Consider the following 16,268-nt stretch of genomic DNA (forward strand, 5'->3'; position numbering starts at 1 on the left):
TTGTCAGGTCAATCACAATCTCAGTGAATGGTAGAGAAAACTTGATGACCTGAATGGCCTACAACTGTTCCTATGTCCGAAAGACTAAAATTGCATAGCAGCGTACTGGAAAATGCTTCTTTAAAAATAAAAACGTACAGAGAAAGTAGGGGAGCCCATTCACACTTGCAGCGTATCCTACCATTCCATGTGGTCATGGTTGATTCGCACCTCAATACCTTGTCCCCTTAAACACTTATTGACCCAAGTTTGACAGCTTTGGGAGCGGATTCCAGACTTTTGAATCCTTTTGTGTGAATGTGTACTTCCTGACTTTTCTCCCGAGTGGTTCAGTTCTTTTGCTGTGCTATGATTCCTCAGAGGAAATCACATCTCTGTATTTCCTCAAACAAATCCCAAAAATAATTTTAAACATTTCCAACAGATCAAACTTCCACACTCCAATGAATATGGGCCAAGTTAATGCGGCTCCTCCTCCTAACTTAACCCTTTAAGACCTAGTACTATTCTGGTGAATTAGCAATGCAAACATTTCAAGGTCAATACATCTTTCCTGACATTTTGTGCCCTGATCTGAATCCAATATCGTGGCTGAATGAGGGTGACAGTATAACTGAAGCATTGCTTCAACACTTCAGAGTTCTAACATGCTTGAGACCAAGGCCATCATAATATTTGGCTTTCTAAATTCCTTCAAGTATCTGTGCACAGTGTTTAGTGAATGATATGCATGGGAGGAGAAACGGGGGCATTGATCTCCTGTAGCAAAGGAAACTACTGCGGTTAACTGGTCTGGTCTACATGTGACTCCAGATCCACAGCAATGTGATTGACTCTAGGATATTAGCAATGGGCAATGTGACCCACTTCTCGAGAATGAAGATTCAATATTGAGTTCAACACCTTCAAATTGTAAAAACTTACCCCACTCCTTCCCTTTCTTTTAAGCTTCACTCGTTACATTCTCTATCACTATGGCCTCTCTTCCCTCCCCCAGTGGGATTGTCTGTTGTTTCCAGTTTGGCAGTTAGACACACCATTATTCTAGCATTCTCAAATTCTGATCACTTAATCTATTCTATCAACATCCTTTCTCACCCAGCACTCCATCCTCCCCAACATAAATGCTGGCCCCTCCGCACTTCACATCAGCTCTAATGAAGAGTCACCTAGACTCGAAATGTTAGTTTGCTCTTTCACCATGGATGCTGCCTGGCCCACTGTGGTCTTCCGCATTTGTTGTTTTCCAGCTTCTGTAGTACTTTGCTCCTAAACAGTTCAATCATGTTTGTCAACTTTCTAGTGTCTCGCCATTGAAATATTCTAATATCTTTCTCAGAGACAGATTGCAAGGCAACACGCTTCTCCATCTATCCAACTGTCACACACTCAATTGGTCTAGGCTCCTCACTGACTACCTGCTCTCATGTATTTATCCTACAGAAGTCCTTAACTTAGTGCCATCTGCAAATTTGGAGATAAAACTCTGTGCCTTATCCAAGTCAACAGATATGGTCTAAATGTGACACCTAGTAATAATTCTCTGTGGATAAACACTTATGACGTTCAGAACAAACTCTTTCTCCCCATCCTTTACCATTGAGTCAACCACTGACTTAAATCACAAGGTTACCACTAATTCCAAGTGATGTCACTTCTGCTAACAATCTTCTGTGTGAAACTTGATCAAATGCCTTTTGGATATCCATTTAGCCAGCACCCACTGACACTAATAATTGCCTACAACAATTTCAGCATGATTTGACAACCCATGGTGACTCTCTTTGATCATATTACTTGCTCAAGTCTCCAATGATAGATTCCAGTAACTTACCCACATCTGACATTAAATTGACAGCTTTGCAGTTACCAAATTTCTTCTACCATTCTTAAATAACAGGAGTAACATTTGTAATCTCCAATTCAAAGAGCCCCATTTCTGAATCAAGAGCGCTTTGGAAAGTTATGACTAATGCATCTGTAATTTCCGCATCAATTTCTTTTAATAGCCTGGGATGGAAGGCATCGAGTTTTGGAGATTCATCTATTTCAATTTATACAGGATAGCATATGTTCTTCCAAAACAACCCTTTGAGGGCATTTCTAATGAAGGCATTAACTGTCTTATTTTAATCTGTATCTCAGTTGAAATACTAAAAAGAGGTTTTTTTTTTAAAAGGGACAATCACTGCTGTGTTAAGACTCAATTCTCTTTGCTCTCTAATTAAAGTTACTGCGGGAACATTCAACCCTACATCCCAATTACTATAATAGGTTCCATTTTAAAAAAAAGCTCATATGTACTAGTTAATAGCAGTAATTTCATCAAGAGATTTAACAGAGATCATAGACAGAAAAGAGGCCAGTGTTAAGGGAACGCAAATGGCTTTATTTGCTCATGCCAATCAAGTGTCTTCATCAGATATACAAAACAAAATGATGTGACAAAAGGAATTGTAATTCTAATGGACAAGAAAGGTCAGTACACAAGAATACACCAACTTTTCACACTCAATACATTAAAGAACATGCAGGTCATACATAAATTTACAAATTAATCCTTGCCAATCACTGTTAGTATACACAACACCGCTCACAGACTCAGCAGTATATCCTGCCATAACCTGAAGTCAATTACCTGAACAGAGGTAGCAGCCTTCTTTTGAGATTGTATGTGTTGGCTGTGTTATTTCCTGTGTCTCAGTGCATGCAGTTAGAGCTTAAAGATAAACCTTTGTAACTAGTTTCCTTATAGTTCATAAACTGCCACATTTAATATTGAAATTGCAAGTTAAATAATTTTTCTGCCATGTTCATTTTTGCTCTAGGTGCCTGAATTGATTTAATGTCTTGATAGAACTATCCAGGATTTATTTTCCCCTCCCCATTTGCAACTAGAAGTAGTAAACAATGAGATTTGCACGGACTGGCTTACAATGAAGTCACTGGAGTTTAGAACTCTTATTGAATAACCTTACTGAAACAAATAAGATTCTTAGAGGGCTTGGCAGGTTAAATACAGAGTGGTTTATTTTCCATTGTGGGAGAGTCTACAACCAGAAGGCAAATCCTCAGAGTAAGAAGTCATCAAGTTAGGACAGAGATGCGGAATTTTTTCTCTCAGAAGGTAGTGGACTTGTGGGATCCGTGACTACAGAAAGCTGTGGAGTCTGAGTCATTAAATATAATTCATGGCTGAGAGAGTCAGAACAGAATCAAAGGGTAATGGGTAAAAGTAGGAATAGGAGTTGAGGATTATCAAATCTGAACAGCGAAACAGACTTGATAGACGGAATGGCCTATCACTGCTGCTAGAACTTATCATAAACTATTAGGACCGGTTCACAAAATAATTCTATTGGACATCTTTTAACAAACATAATTAGAAATTAAAATCAGGTCCTAATGTTGTTGTAATCCCTTCAGAACAACATGGAAAAATTCAGGCTAAGGGTAGACAGTCACGTTTATCACAAATGCCGAATGAATTTTGAGGCAAGAAAGTGGTTGGCTTATTCAAGGTAGCTGTGTTATTGACAGGATTAATTCAAACCTGATCAGAGATTGTGGGTTAAAAGTGCTTGCAATCTAAGTGGTGTGGATTTTCAACGTTTTTTTGCTGAATTAGATGGATCATTCCTAAATGAGTCCAAGGAACATCGGATTTTCTTTGCCTGCTTTCCTTCACCTAGATGAAAGTGTTGCAAAATAAAATTAGCTCAATATGTCCCTCATTCCATTTAACTGCCAGAATTTGACAGATACATCGACTCTTCTTATGGCGCAGATACTGTGTCCCAATAAGATCGAGATGGTTAAAAGTATAGAAACACAACATCCCTGTATGATTACAACCATAGGTAACTACACTGGCCAGGAGGGTAACAAGACAATTTTTGATCCTGTAAACAGATTCTTGAATCAGTGAGCACACATGTGTAAGTCCAGATGGATGGTAGGTGCAATCCAATTAAAAGTTGCAACAAATTTACCTGAACATTTTTCTGGCTTTCTAAAGAAAAAAGCTTTTTCACCAAGTCCCTCTCTTAGCTTGAGTTGTGAATGTGCTCGGGCTCAGGGGAGGAAATTGCACATTTTTAAGAAACTGGATTTACATTGTTTCATCGTTAGGTAACCTTGATGAGGATAGATTTGGCAAATGGTTTTCCACTGAGGACAATAACCCCATGAAATCTGGGAATCCATCCTTCTTCAGGCCCATTATTGCCTGATTTTACAGCTTTCAACAACTAGAAAAATGTGGTAATCGTCATCAAACCTGAATATTTATTAGGAATTCTGACCTTGCTCCTCCAGCATAGGAGGCTGTTAAACTTCAATCCAATGCAGTAAGTCAGAGACAAATGAATGGAGGCAGGTTTACAGGTTGTAGCCAATTCCCACAAGACGTAAAACTGTAACTTTTTACATTATGCTCAACGGGCGTTATCCTAAAAATGGCGCAAATGTTGAAATTAGAAGACTTAGATTACCTTAGCAAAATACAGTGTGAAAAGCAGTGTACACAAATGGAAAGGTAACTGTGAAAAGGTGTCACCACAGACACCCTGCTGTGCAAGCAAGCATATATCAAATTAAATCCAAGTTAGAAATTTGTGGCCCGTCAAGATGAGAAACAAGGGTGTGGGGGGGAAGAGGAGCACATTTCCTGTTGGGACACTCTAAATTCAAACTGTCTGCTACAAGCAAAGCACTTGCCCACTACATTGTAACAGTCTCAAAATCCGAGGGGAAAGAAACAAGCATCTAAATGCTTGTTCTTTCACAGTCTCCAGATTGTGAACTAATTGACAGTGAATTGTGAACTAAATTAAGGATCAGACTTTTTTCCCCATTTTGACAGGAAGCAGCTCAGCATCTTGGAAGTGTCCTAATAGGGTTTAAGGCATTTTAAATACTGTCTTTCTGACTCTGGCTGCTCAGAACTTCACCAGACTTGAGCTTGTCTTGGCTAGAAAGTGCCAAGGCATTTTAGATTGGTGGCCCAGGAGAATTTATTTTACACCTGCCCCTGCCAACGAGCTTGGTATTAGCCTTACAAATCTGCACACTCCCTCAAAGAAATCACTCATGTCTATGTGCCAGCTACTCTCATACAACATTAAGTGTCTCATGAGGCAGCCACGTGATCCATAAACACAGTCTGCAGGTAGCCACAAGCATACAATGCTGTCTTTTGTCCCACTGGATCTGATTGGAAGACAGACATGCATTTCTGAAGTGCCTGTTCTGTCTTCAAGTCATCCCAAAGCACTTTACAGCCAGTGATCTACGTTTGAGGTGGGCTATTGTAGTACATAAAAAGCAGCAGCCAAGTTGTACACAGCAAGCTCTGGCAAAATGAAAACAATCAAATAATTTTCTGTGAAATTGATTGAGAGATAAATTTTGGTCAGGGTCCATATGGATAAGACCTCTGTGCTTCTTTAACACAGGGGGAACGGGATAGTGCTGCACTTGGGGGTGTAGCCTAGATTTTTGTGCAGGTGTCTGGCGTGGGATTTGAAGCTGCAGCCTCCTGATTCCAAGATGGTGGTGCTACCAACTGAACAACTGCTAAAGCTGCAGGGAGACAAGTTACTATTTAGGAAGTCTCAGGGCAGCAGTGCTCATTGGTCTGCAATGCATAAGTTCTCCAAAACCAACCACTTGACATAGCTTGCATCTGCAAGTATAGATCAGTGGAAATGGCACCATTTCAGCCTCCCAAACCAGAGAACCGTTCGTCAAAAAAGTACAAACAGTGTCAGTTTAATTAGCATCCGACTGGACACTGGAGATCAGCGCAAATAAAACTACAGTACTGTGCGGGAGGAACTAATGTATTCTCTGCACCATGTAGCACACTGTTCAGTGCTGCTAATAAAGCCATTTGCCAATAAGCTGAGGCGTGTTAAAACCAATTCCTCAGAGGACTTTAAAGGAATGGAAATAATTGTTTGTGAATCTTCAATTTCAGTACGGTTTACCCTATTATCAAGCTGACTTCTTAAAAGGGATGCCATTTTGGACATAGAATTGCAGTCAATGACATTTGGTGAGATGACACCAATTCTGATACTGGAGGTAAAAGACAGTTAGAATCTGGATCCACTGTAATAACATATCCTGCTAAAGTTATAGAATTTAAGCATTAATTTGAGCCACTGGTTTAGTATTACTGCCGAGATTTGACTACATTATCGTTCCAATAACCTGGAAGACATTGAGTTTTGCAAATTTTTCCATTTCTTCTGAAGGGACAAAGTCATAACAATCTTGGATATACGCACGTTATGATTTGAGCTACATGTTTGGTTCAAGAATGGAACAAAACAATCACTACGGGTTAAAGGAAAGGTTACAAGTGTTTAAGCAAAGATCAACATTCTTAAAAAAAGAACAACCTGTGAAAAACTGTAGTAATACAGACTGTTTTTAAATGGCAAAATTTGCTCTTAGCCATGGAGCTGCTTCACTGCTGGATGGATTGGCAATTTTGTGATGTGAAGGGACCTAACTGATGACTATCACTGTGCTAAATCATATTGAGAAGCATGGGCTTTGAGTGATGCTGGGTAATACCAGAGTCAAGCAGTCCCTTGGCCAAAGACATTCACTCAGAAGGTTCAAAATCAGGGCTCGACTGGAAGCACTGAATATCCAGCTTTCCCCGAGAGGGGAGAAAGGCCTTGTGATCATCATCTCAAGGACAGTCACAGCAGCAGTGGTCAAGCAGGCAACTGTGGCTTGGACTAAGGAACTCCAGGGCTCAAGAAGGCGAGAGGGGATCTGAACTTGGGTCAGGGGCCCTGGACAGGAGCAGCATTGGAGTGCATGGCTTGTACCCTACCACTGAGAAACACTTCCCTCCCTCCCATGGGCTGAAGGAAAACAGCATAGGGCGGTCAAGCGGCATGTAAAACCTAGATTATTTAAAAACGAGGCAATGAAGATGACTGAAATTAACTTCTTTAAAAAATTATCAAATGTGGATAGAAATCTGAAGTAATTAATCATTTTTTTGCTTCCCTTAAAAAAAACCTTTCATCCCTCAAATATTACACTGTTATGTGCAGGAAGAATTTCACATTTTAAAAATAATCCAAACCACACTCTTCGAACATTCAGAATATGCCTTGCATTCCCCCAGGATAATATTTTAAATTAATCATAGCAGGACTTTAGATAAAGGTTTACAAAAATTATAATTTCTGTATTTACAGGTATATTATTTTCCATAACTTTCAACAAAATTCCATACCATTAGGCAATTCTTTGGTAACAGTTTCCCATCAAAACATCCAAAGTTATGAATAATATCATCCTGAAAATCTAATTGCAGGTGAATTATATTCTAACAAAGACCCACCCAAAAATGCCTGAGTTTAACTTTTGGCTAATTCCTGAATGAATATTTATTACAATAGTTGCATAGAAAGATTTTTTAAAAAATTTAAATTCTCGCCTGGAGTAACAGCAACAGTGCTTTTTAAATAATTTTTTTCTTTTTTTTAAAATACTCCAAAATTGACAAACTGCACAAGTGAACAAACATCTGAAGAAAGGACAGCTGCAGGACTTGTGAACCAAACTCTTTGATTTCTTTCTCTCTGGTCTCTTTGTCTCTCACTTCTCCCAGAGTGCTGGGCACATTACAGAGGAGCATCTGTCTGAGGCCATCAATGGTGTGTTACTGGTGAATAACTGTGCCCTAGGGGTTGCTTGTTGGCTCGCTCTCTACATGCTCGGATAGGTTCATCGTCTTGCTGCAGCCTCTCGCTGCTGCCCTTATTCCCCCACCCACCCCCGATTCACGCACATTAAAGAGGAAGAGGCGCGTGCAAACGCATGCTGTTTCCGTCAATGGGGAGTGGTAGAGGGGCACATGTGGTGTAAACGCTTATGCTCACGCTGCAGAGGTAGTTCAGTCTTCCAATTCAAAGTCTGACTCGTTGTAGAGCTCAGGACGAACAGAGGGAGATCGCCTGGAGTACTTGACTTGTAGGTAATCACCCATTTCATCCAGGACATTCAGCACCTGCAATGGTTTAATATTTATAAAAAAACTGTGCTTATATAGCATCTTCACAACCAGAACTATCAGGGAGCATGACAGCCAATGATGTACCTTTGAAATGTAGTCACTATTATAAATGCAGGAAATTAGGCCAATTTGAGCACAGCAAGATCCCACAGCCATTGTGATAAAGGGCAAGTCATCTGTTTTTATGATGTTGATTAATGGATTAGTACTGGCTGGGACATCAGGCAGGGTGAATACCCTTCCCTTCTTTAAATAGTGTCATAGGAGTTTTTATGTTTACCTGTGGGAACATAGGAGATTTTGGTTTAATGTCTCATTGAAAAGGCAGTACCTCTGACAATGCTGCACCAGGAGTGTCTGTCTTTATCATTGTGCCTAGACCCTGGAGTAGCATTGGGACCCACAGCTTTGTGGCTTAGAGCTGACAGTGTTAGCAAGTCAGCAAGCGTCCTTGGACAGCTCTTTCCAAACCCACGACCTCTGCCCCTAAGGAGGATAAGGGCAGCAGGTGATGTATGGGGAACACATCAGCTGCAATTACACCAAAGTCACATGCCATCCGGACTTTGAATGATATTGGCCATTCCTTCATTGTCGCTGGGTCAGAATCCTGGAACTCCTTTGCAATAGCCCTGGTCTCTATGGGCTGCAATTGCTCAAAGCAGCAGCTCAGCACCAGGGCATTTAGGGATGGGTAATGAATGCTGGCCCAGCCAGTGATGCCCACATCCCATTCAAGAATAAGATAAACTGATATGGTTGATTCATTTATGTCAAACTCAGCTTGAACATTGGGGAAGGATGGATATTGGCCAGTTATGTACCTGACTGACGCTTCATCCAGTCAAGATTTCCCATCAGTTCTCTGGACCCAAATCAATCACATTACATGTAGAGTTATTAAAGAGTAGATGCAGAACCTTTAACCCATTAAATCCATGCTGGCTCTCTTTCAGCAATCGTGAAAGACCCACTCCCCTACACTCTCCCTGAAACTCTGCAATTTCATTTCCCTCAAGTACCTGTCTGTTTCCTTCTTCAAAAATCTTTGATAATCTCCTCTTTCACCAATCTTGTGGGCAGCAACATCCAGGTTACTATAAAAGATTAAAAAACCTCTTCCTCACATTCTCTGTATCACACCTCCTGAGCCTTTAAACCACGGCCCCACTCTCTCAGACAGTCGGCCAACGAGAACGGCTTTTCTTTATCTACTCTGGATGCTTCTCGCAAAACTCCCGTCACACTCCTCTGCTCAAGTGAGAACAGCCTTTTACAATTTAACGTCCTTGTAAAATTCCCTCAATTGAGGATGGCAGGTCTGTCCTACAAGGAAATATTGACTTTACTGGGCCTGTATTCACAGCAGTTTAGAAGGATCTAAAATGTATAAAATTCTAATAGGGCTGGGAAACCAGTTGCAGGGAGGATATTTTCCCTGGTTGATGTATTTAGAATGAGGGACAGACCCTTAGGATACATGGTAGAGCATTTAGGACTGAGTTGAGGTAAGATTTCTTCACTCACAGGTTAGAATCCTATGGAATTCTCTATCACAGAAAGTTGTGGAGGCCTGAAGAAAAAGATAGACAACCTTTTAGCTTTTAAAGGCATCAAGGGCTATTGGAAAGAAGTGGAAATATGGCATTGAGGTAGAGGATCAGCCATGTCCATAGGGAATGTCACAGCAGGCTGGAAGGGCTGAATGCCCTACACTCTTGCTCCTGGTTTCTATGACCTGGCAACCATTTGGTAAACCTGTTCTACATCATCTCAAGGGATTTCATACCCATCCTCAAAGGTGGCTCTACCTGGGCAGATTCGGGTCCAGTCTAAGGCAGCTAGGATGTCGGTTTTTAATAACTGAGAAACAACTGGTGTATCCACAAGGTCACAGTGAAGTCAGACAGTAAATGGAAATGAAAAGACTCAACTAGGAAGGGATGCACATCCAAATGTGAAACTCACTGCCCACTAACAGCTATTGACGTTGGAGATCAACTAGTAACTTTGACACCTAGACTGACGTCTTTTGCTTCGCAAAGGTGTAACAACAATAACTTGCATTTGGACAGCATGCTTCACGTAATTAAAAAGCCTCATGGATGTATTAACAAAACAAAATTTGACACTGAGCCACGTAAGGGAGGTAGCAAGGCAGAGTATGATTTTAAGGAGCATCTTAAACAGGAAAAGGGAGCAGATTTTGAGAGGGGGCGAGGTGCTACCGGTCAAAGGCATGGCAAACAACAGTGGAACAATTAAGATCAGGGATACTTAGGAATCTGCAGAGTGCAGTTATCTCAGTGGGTTATAGGGCTTGAGGAGATTAGAGACAATGAAGTTGTGGAGCCAAGGCCAGTTAATATAATTTTGAGACAGATCAAATATGATCTCATTGAATACTGAAGGACTGACAGTCCTCCTCCTGGCTCTTGGATCTGAACTGTTACCAAACTGCCCTCTAGTGGCTTGCATCAGAATAGAAGTTCACCCCAGACAAACAGCCAAAGAGAACCATCAAGCAACTCACTAACGTACAAATGAAACTTTTTGGAGCTTGAGAATTCACGCAGTTCCAGTTGCAAAAAGACCACCCAGCCCTGAAAAATGCCCAGCCGCTGTCCGCATGAAGAACTTGTATACAGTCCCTATAACTTGAAACCTGCCGAAGGCACTTCACTGGAAGGGGGCATTGTGGGGTCTGGTGTACATTATCTCCCCCACCAGCACTGTTTTCACTTAGTCCTTCATTTGTTTTCCTCCATGCTTTTGATTTTTCTTACATCACTGTCTCTAGTTGGTCGAATTTGTTAGCAGTTACTATGTTTGTTAATTCAATGGGTGGATCAATGGTGGGTCTTCAATAAAAATAGAAAATAAAGGAACAAAGAAAGGGGAAGAAGGGGTTGGTATCTTTGCCATTCACATCCATGCCTGGGTCTGTCTGGAGGGGGCACACGGTATGTCAAACAGGACCCTCAAGGCTTTGAGGGATGGCATGGTAGGGTCTGGGGTCAGAGATATCCCTCCCCATCAACACTTTTGAGTTTGTTCCATCCTGTATCTCATCTTTTTGATTTGTTTTTTTATTGTCATGCTGCATTTTCTGGGGAGTGTTTGGTTTTTTTGTTAATTGGTTGCACAGTTGGTTGATTATTAAAATAAAAAGCTTTTGGGGTTCATATGGAGTACTGCATGTGTTCCTATCTCTGGGCCAGTGGTCAAGGCTCAAGCCCTACCTACCACAAAAGGTGTGACCCATTCCATATCCTAATAGGTTGAAAAAATAAGCTGGGTTCTTTCCAGAGGGCTGTTGGCTTCTGGACAACAAAAATATCCAGAAGGAAAAGGTAGAATGTGGTCTTTGCACTAAAACACAGATTTTAATTAAAACTGTTATAAATCGCAAAGATTTTTACTGCCTGTTTCTATATGAATATTGGTCTGGGACGAGCAAGAACTGCTGGCCTAGCCTAGTTACAACAGTCAGCCAGCATTGGGCTAGCGTTTACTGAATTCAAATTCCACCACCTACCATGTCCAAACACACATCCCCAGACCATAAGCCAACATGCCTGGAACACTAGATCAGTAATGTTACCACTACACCACTGCTTCCCCCATTATGCAGCTGTACACCCAAGTACCTATATTTAGAGCTGAGCTTCTTATTTTATACACTCCGTGCTCTTCACCAGCTGTGAACACCATGGATATGTTATTGAGAAGTGAACTGAAAAAGAGTTGCTTGAACAAAGATTCAACGCAATTGGAAAACTGAAAATTGAATGTTGGTGGAAATGCTCAACAGAAACTCACCGTGTCCAGCATCTGGCGTGTGTGGGCTGCAGACAGGCAGAAGCGAGCCCGAGATTCCACAATGGGAGTGGCTGGAAATCCCACTACTACTACCCCAATGTTCTTCTTCAACATTCTCCTGGCAAATGCACTGAAAGAAAAGGATCGCATTAATACACAGCTGTTTGAGAAACAATACTGTAGTGACAGCAAAAGCTTGCACTGGAAAGCACCTTTCTTATGGAAAAGTGTGCTCAATAAAAGATGACACCAAACTACACATGAAGATACGAAATATGAGTAAAATTAAGGCCCCTTCAGCCTGCTCCATCATTTATAAGATCATGCCGATGTGCTTGTTTTCTCCATTTGCACATTTACATCCATCCCCAAGATCTCTGGCTTCCCTGCTTAACGAGAATCTATTCATCTCTGCCTTAAAAATATTCAATGACCACAATCTCCATCACTAATTTAAAATAGAACAACAACAGTGTGCCGGAAAAACTCAGCAGGTCTGGTGGCTTCAGTACAGAGTAAAACTGAATTAAAGTTTCAAGTCAAGTGACCCTTGGTCAGAATTATTCCCTTCAGCAATTCCTGTTTTTTATTTCAGATCTTCAGCACATGCAGCTTTGTTTTACAGAATCTGTCTAACTCAGCCTTGAATATGTTCAACCATCCACCATAGTGCTTTTTGAGTAAGACAATTCCACGGACTCAGGAGTTTCAGGGCTGGAAACTGTGTCCACCATGTTCTAAGGCAGATTTCCAAAGTTGCAGAAACCTCAGAAATAAAATTCTCTTCATCTCCGTTCTAAGACAATATTGGGGAAGATGACCGATAGCTTGTTTAAACCAGTTGGTTTTAAGGAACTTTTTATAGAGAGGTGGAGGATTGGAAAGTCTGAGAGGGAGAGCTGAGAGCACCTGGGCAGTTGAAGACATACTACGAATGGTGGAGTGATAGAAATTGAGGATGTTCAAGATGGCAGAACTGCTGGCCTAGCCTAGTTACAACAGTCAGTCAGCATTGGGCTGATAGGCAGCAATCTTAGATGGTTGTGGGGCTGGAGCAGATTCCAGAGAAAGGGATGATAATTTTAAAATCAAGTGCTGACAATCTAGGAGCCTGCATAGGCCAACAAGTATATGGGATAGTGTGGCTTGGTACCAATGAAGGCACGAGGCTGTATAAGAGGATGGGATAAAACAATGAACACCAATCTGAGTTCATATAGTGCCATTAACCCAGGAAATAAAGATGTCTTTGATATCTTCTGCAGGCAGTATGAGCTTGTAAAACAGGCCAGGATAACATACCCTACTTTGCCGGGCATGTACAACAGCAAGGGTACCACTGGAGAATCGTCGTTCCCATAAGTGATGAAGCCCATCTCACGCAACCGCCGTCGGAAATAACGAGCGTTCTCTCTCAGCTGACGCACTCGCTCAATACCTGCGGAGAAACAGAAGGATTCAAAGAGCAAATGATGCACTCCTCAGTGACATACCCACATGTGCACAATTTGTATTTTATGAAAGAAAGAAATAGTGGCTTTCACGGCTTTAGGATGTCTCAAAGCAGTTCACAGCCAATGATGTACCTTTCTAAGTGTGGTCACTGTTATAATATAGGAGGCACAGTAGCCAATTTACACGCAGCAAGCTCCTACATTCAGCTATTTGATAATGATCAGATTAGATCAGAATCATCACTTTTGAAATGTTAACTGAAGGCTAAATATTGACCAGGGCCCATGATATTATTTCTTTGAAATAATGACATACCATCTTTTGGTCCTTTGGTTTAACATCTCATCTGATATACAGCACCTTTGACCATACAGTGCTCCTCAAATACTAACAGGGGTGTCTGTCTTAATCAATGTCCTCCATTCTTGGAGTGGGACTTGAACTCAAACCTTCAGTGGTGATAAATACTACCCCTCGTAAGCCTCAGTTGACTATCACATTGGTAAAGGAGGAAACAATATTCTGCAATTCACTTACACTGGGACTTCTCATTTGAACCGTCAATACTAACTCAACGGCATGCATACAGGGTACAGAAAAAGAGAGTTGTAAGATACGTAGTTATCACGCATTTAAAAAAATCAAATCCCATTCCTTTCTCACCTATTGTCGTTCCATCAAGTCCCATGATACATTTTAGTGATCTGATAATCTGTTCCACAATTGGCGGAGGCATTGAGGCAGCGTAGACAGCGCTATGAGAATATGCTCGTAAATAATCCACAAGCTCCTGTGCGAGGTTCAAATAAGAGAACATGACGAACAGGTTTGATGGGGCCAAGCTATTTATTGTTCAAATGCTAACATCCTGAGTACATCAAGCTCAGCCTAAAAGCATTACCAAACATGAACACTGTTCACAAATTCCTCGTTCCCTAGCCAAATGCAGCCCATTTAAATAAGTCACAACTTTCACAAACATTCAAGTGCTTGAGATAAATTATCAAGGTATGTTTACAGATTTATTGAGGTAACAACGTTCAGATTTCAGCACTGCAATAGGAAAGGATTATATACACATTTCACATGGATAAACACTTAAAAATAAGGAGGGTTTGCGTGGTTCATGACCTCCAGATGGCTCAAAGCCCTTTACAGACAACAAAATAAGTTTTTAATAAAGCATGGTCACTGTTGAATGACAGCAGTGGTTTGAGTGCAGGAAGCTCCCACAAGGATCAAGGTAAAAATGGATGAGAATCTATTTCTTGTGATGTTGATACAGGGGAAGTGGAATGGAAGATGTGGACATTTGCACTGCCCTTCAGAATTGTGTACTTCGGTCATTTACACATCTTCACAAGCAGGCAGACAGAGTTTTGGTTTAACAGCTCATGTGAAAGACGTCACCTCCAATACTCAGAACTCTCCTAGTGCTGTACTGGAATGAAAGGCTACATAAATATGACCACTAGAGAGCAGACGGACTCAAATTCATAGATACTACAATACCACTGAGTTCCTGTAAGGGACGCTATCGCTCACGAACTTCAGAGTGTCACTCCTTCAGCTGTCAGTGACAGAGGTGACATCAGACTAGAATTTATAAGCAAAAGGTCAAAGGGTCATAGAATGGATGTGAATATATTGAACAAACCTAAGTTGGCCGTTAAATCTTTAATCAGTTGGAAAGGAGATATAGGCTTCTATTGATTAATATGCAAATTCCATAATTTCTTTCAAGTTACAACCCCAAGATAACTAAAAAGTTTTATCAGTATACCAGAGGTGACATCTCAGGTCAGACAATGCATTTTAGGTGTGAGGCCTTGTTTAGAATCTGTCTGTTTTAACTTGGGGTCAAACTGGTTTTATTTCTAAAGTAGGAATTTATAAAATGCCACATTGACTGTCGACTAATTGTGTGCTTTTTGAACAAAATAGAGCATATTACAAATCTACAAATGCAAATTCACCCTATAGACGCGCGTGCGTGCACGCGGTGGGGGAAGAGAGTGTGAGAGAGAGAGAGCGAGCGAGGGGGGAGGGGGTGGGGACAGGAGTGCGTACATGCACGAAGGAGGTAGAGTGAGTGCTCATGTGCAAGTGTATGCATGTGAATGTGTGCACATATAACGTGGTGCAGCACGAAACCAAGATCCTGGTGGAGGCTGTCCTCATGGTACCGAAATTGGCTATCAGCCGCTGCTTTGCAAATAAAACCAGTCTGACTCCAAGTTAAAACATAGATAGATTCTAAACAAGGCCTCACACTTAAAATGCAGTGTCTGACTGGAGATGCCACCTCTGGTATACTGATAAAACCTTTAGTTATCTCGGAGCAGTGACTTGAAAGAAATTCTGGAATTTGCATATTAATCAATCGAAGCCCACATCTCCTTCCTAACTGATTGATGATTTTAACATCCAACTTAGGTTTGTTGAATACATTCACATCAGTTCAATGCCTTTAGATGTTTTGCTTATAAATTCTATGTCTGATGCCACCTCTCTAACACTTGAGGAATGAGCACGAGTCCGAAAGCTTGTGTTTTCAAATAAATCTGTTGGATTATATCCTAGTACTGTGAGATTTTTGACCTTATCTAGATGAGATGACAGAAAGTATAACTGTCTGAATAAAGATCCCTGATGGATTAGTTAGTGACTGTTGTACACTGCTGGCCTCTAGCTAATGGGAGATGTTGAATTTTCATAGACGAGAATCATTCTGAACATTTAATCTTAACTTGCTTCACTGCTGTGTTGGGGAATCTCATCATCACCTCACATCATCCTGTATCCTGTCCGGAATTTTGTAGACACCGAGCCAGGGAAATGACAACAATTGTGTATAACGTCATGCAAGCGTGCAGGCTTTTGTTTCCCAAACACTGCCTTTGTTGACCAAACACTTGGGCATAATGATACAGTTTGCATCAAA

At 41.0% G+C, this 16,268-nt stretch overlaps 1 protein-coding gene across 1 annotated transcript in view; it reads right to left on the minus strand.

Annotated features, from left to right (window-relative positions):
* Nucleotides 1-2,379: 2,379 nt before the first annotated feature.
* sptlc3 (serine palmitoyltransferase, long chain base subunit 3) overlaps nt 2,380-16,268 on the minus strand; it is a 97,007-nt gene continuing 83,118 nt past the window's right edge. The window contains exons 12-15 of the mRNA XM_059648811.1: nt 13,988-14,114; nt 13,172-13,307; nt 11,870-11,999; nt 2,380-8,041 (exon numbers count right to left, since the gene is read on the minus strand). Of these exons, the coding sequence (XP_059504794.1) occupies nt 7,928-8,041; nt 11,870-11,999; nt 13,172-13,307; nt 13,988-14,114 (507 nt within the window). The 3' untranslated portion in view covers nt 2,380-7,927. The remainder of the gene's footprint in view (nt 8,042-11,869; nt 12,000-13,171; nt 13,308-13,987; nt 14,115-16,268) is intronic.

The sequence above is a fragment of the Stegostoma tigrinum genome, chromosome 9 (genome assembly GCF_030684315.1).
Source record: "Stegostoma tigrinum isolate sSteTig4 chromosome 9, sSteTig4.hap1, whole genome shotgun sequence".
Lineage (NCBI taxonomy): Eukaryota > Metazoa > Chordata > Chondrichthyes > Orectolobiformes > Stegostomatidae > Stegostoma > Stegostoma tigrinum.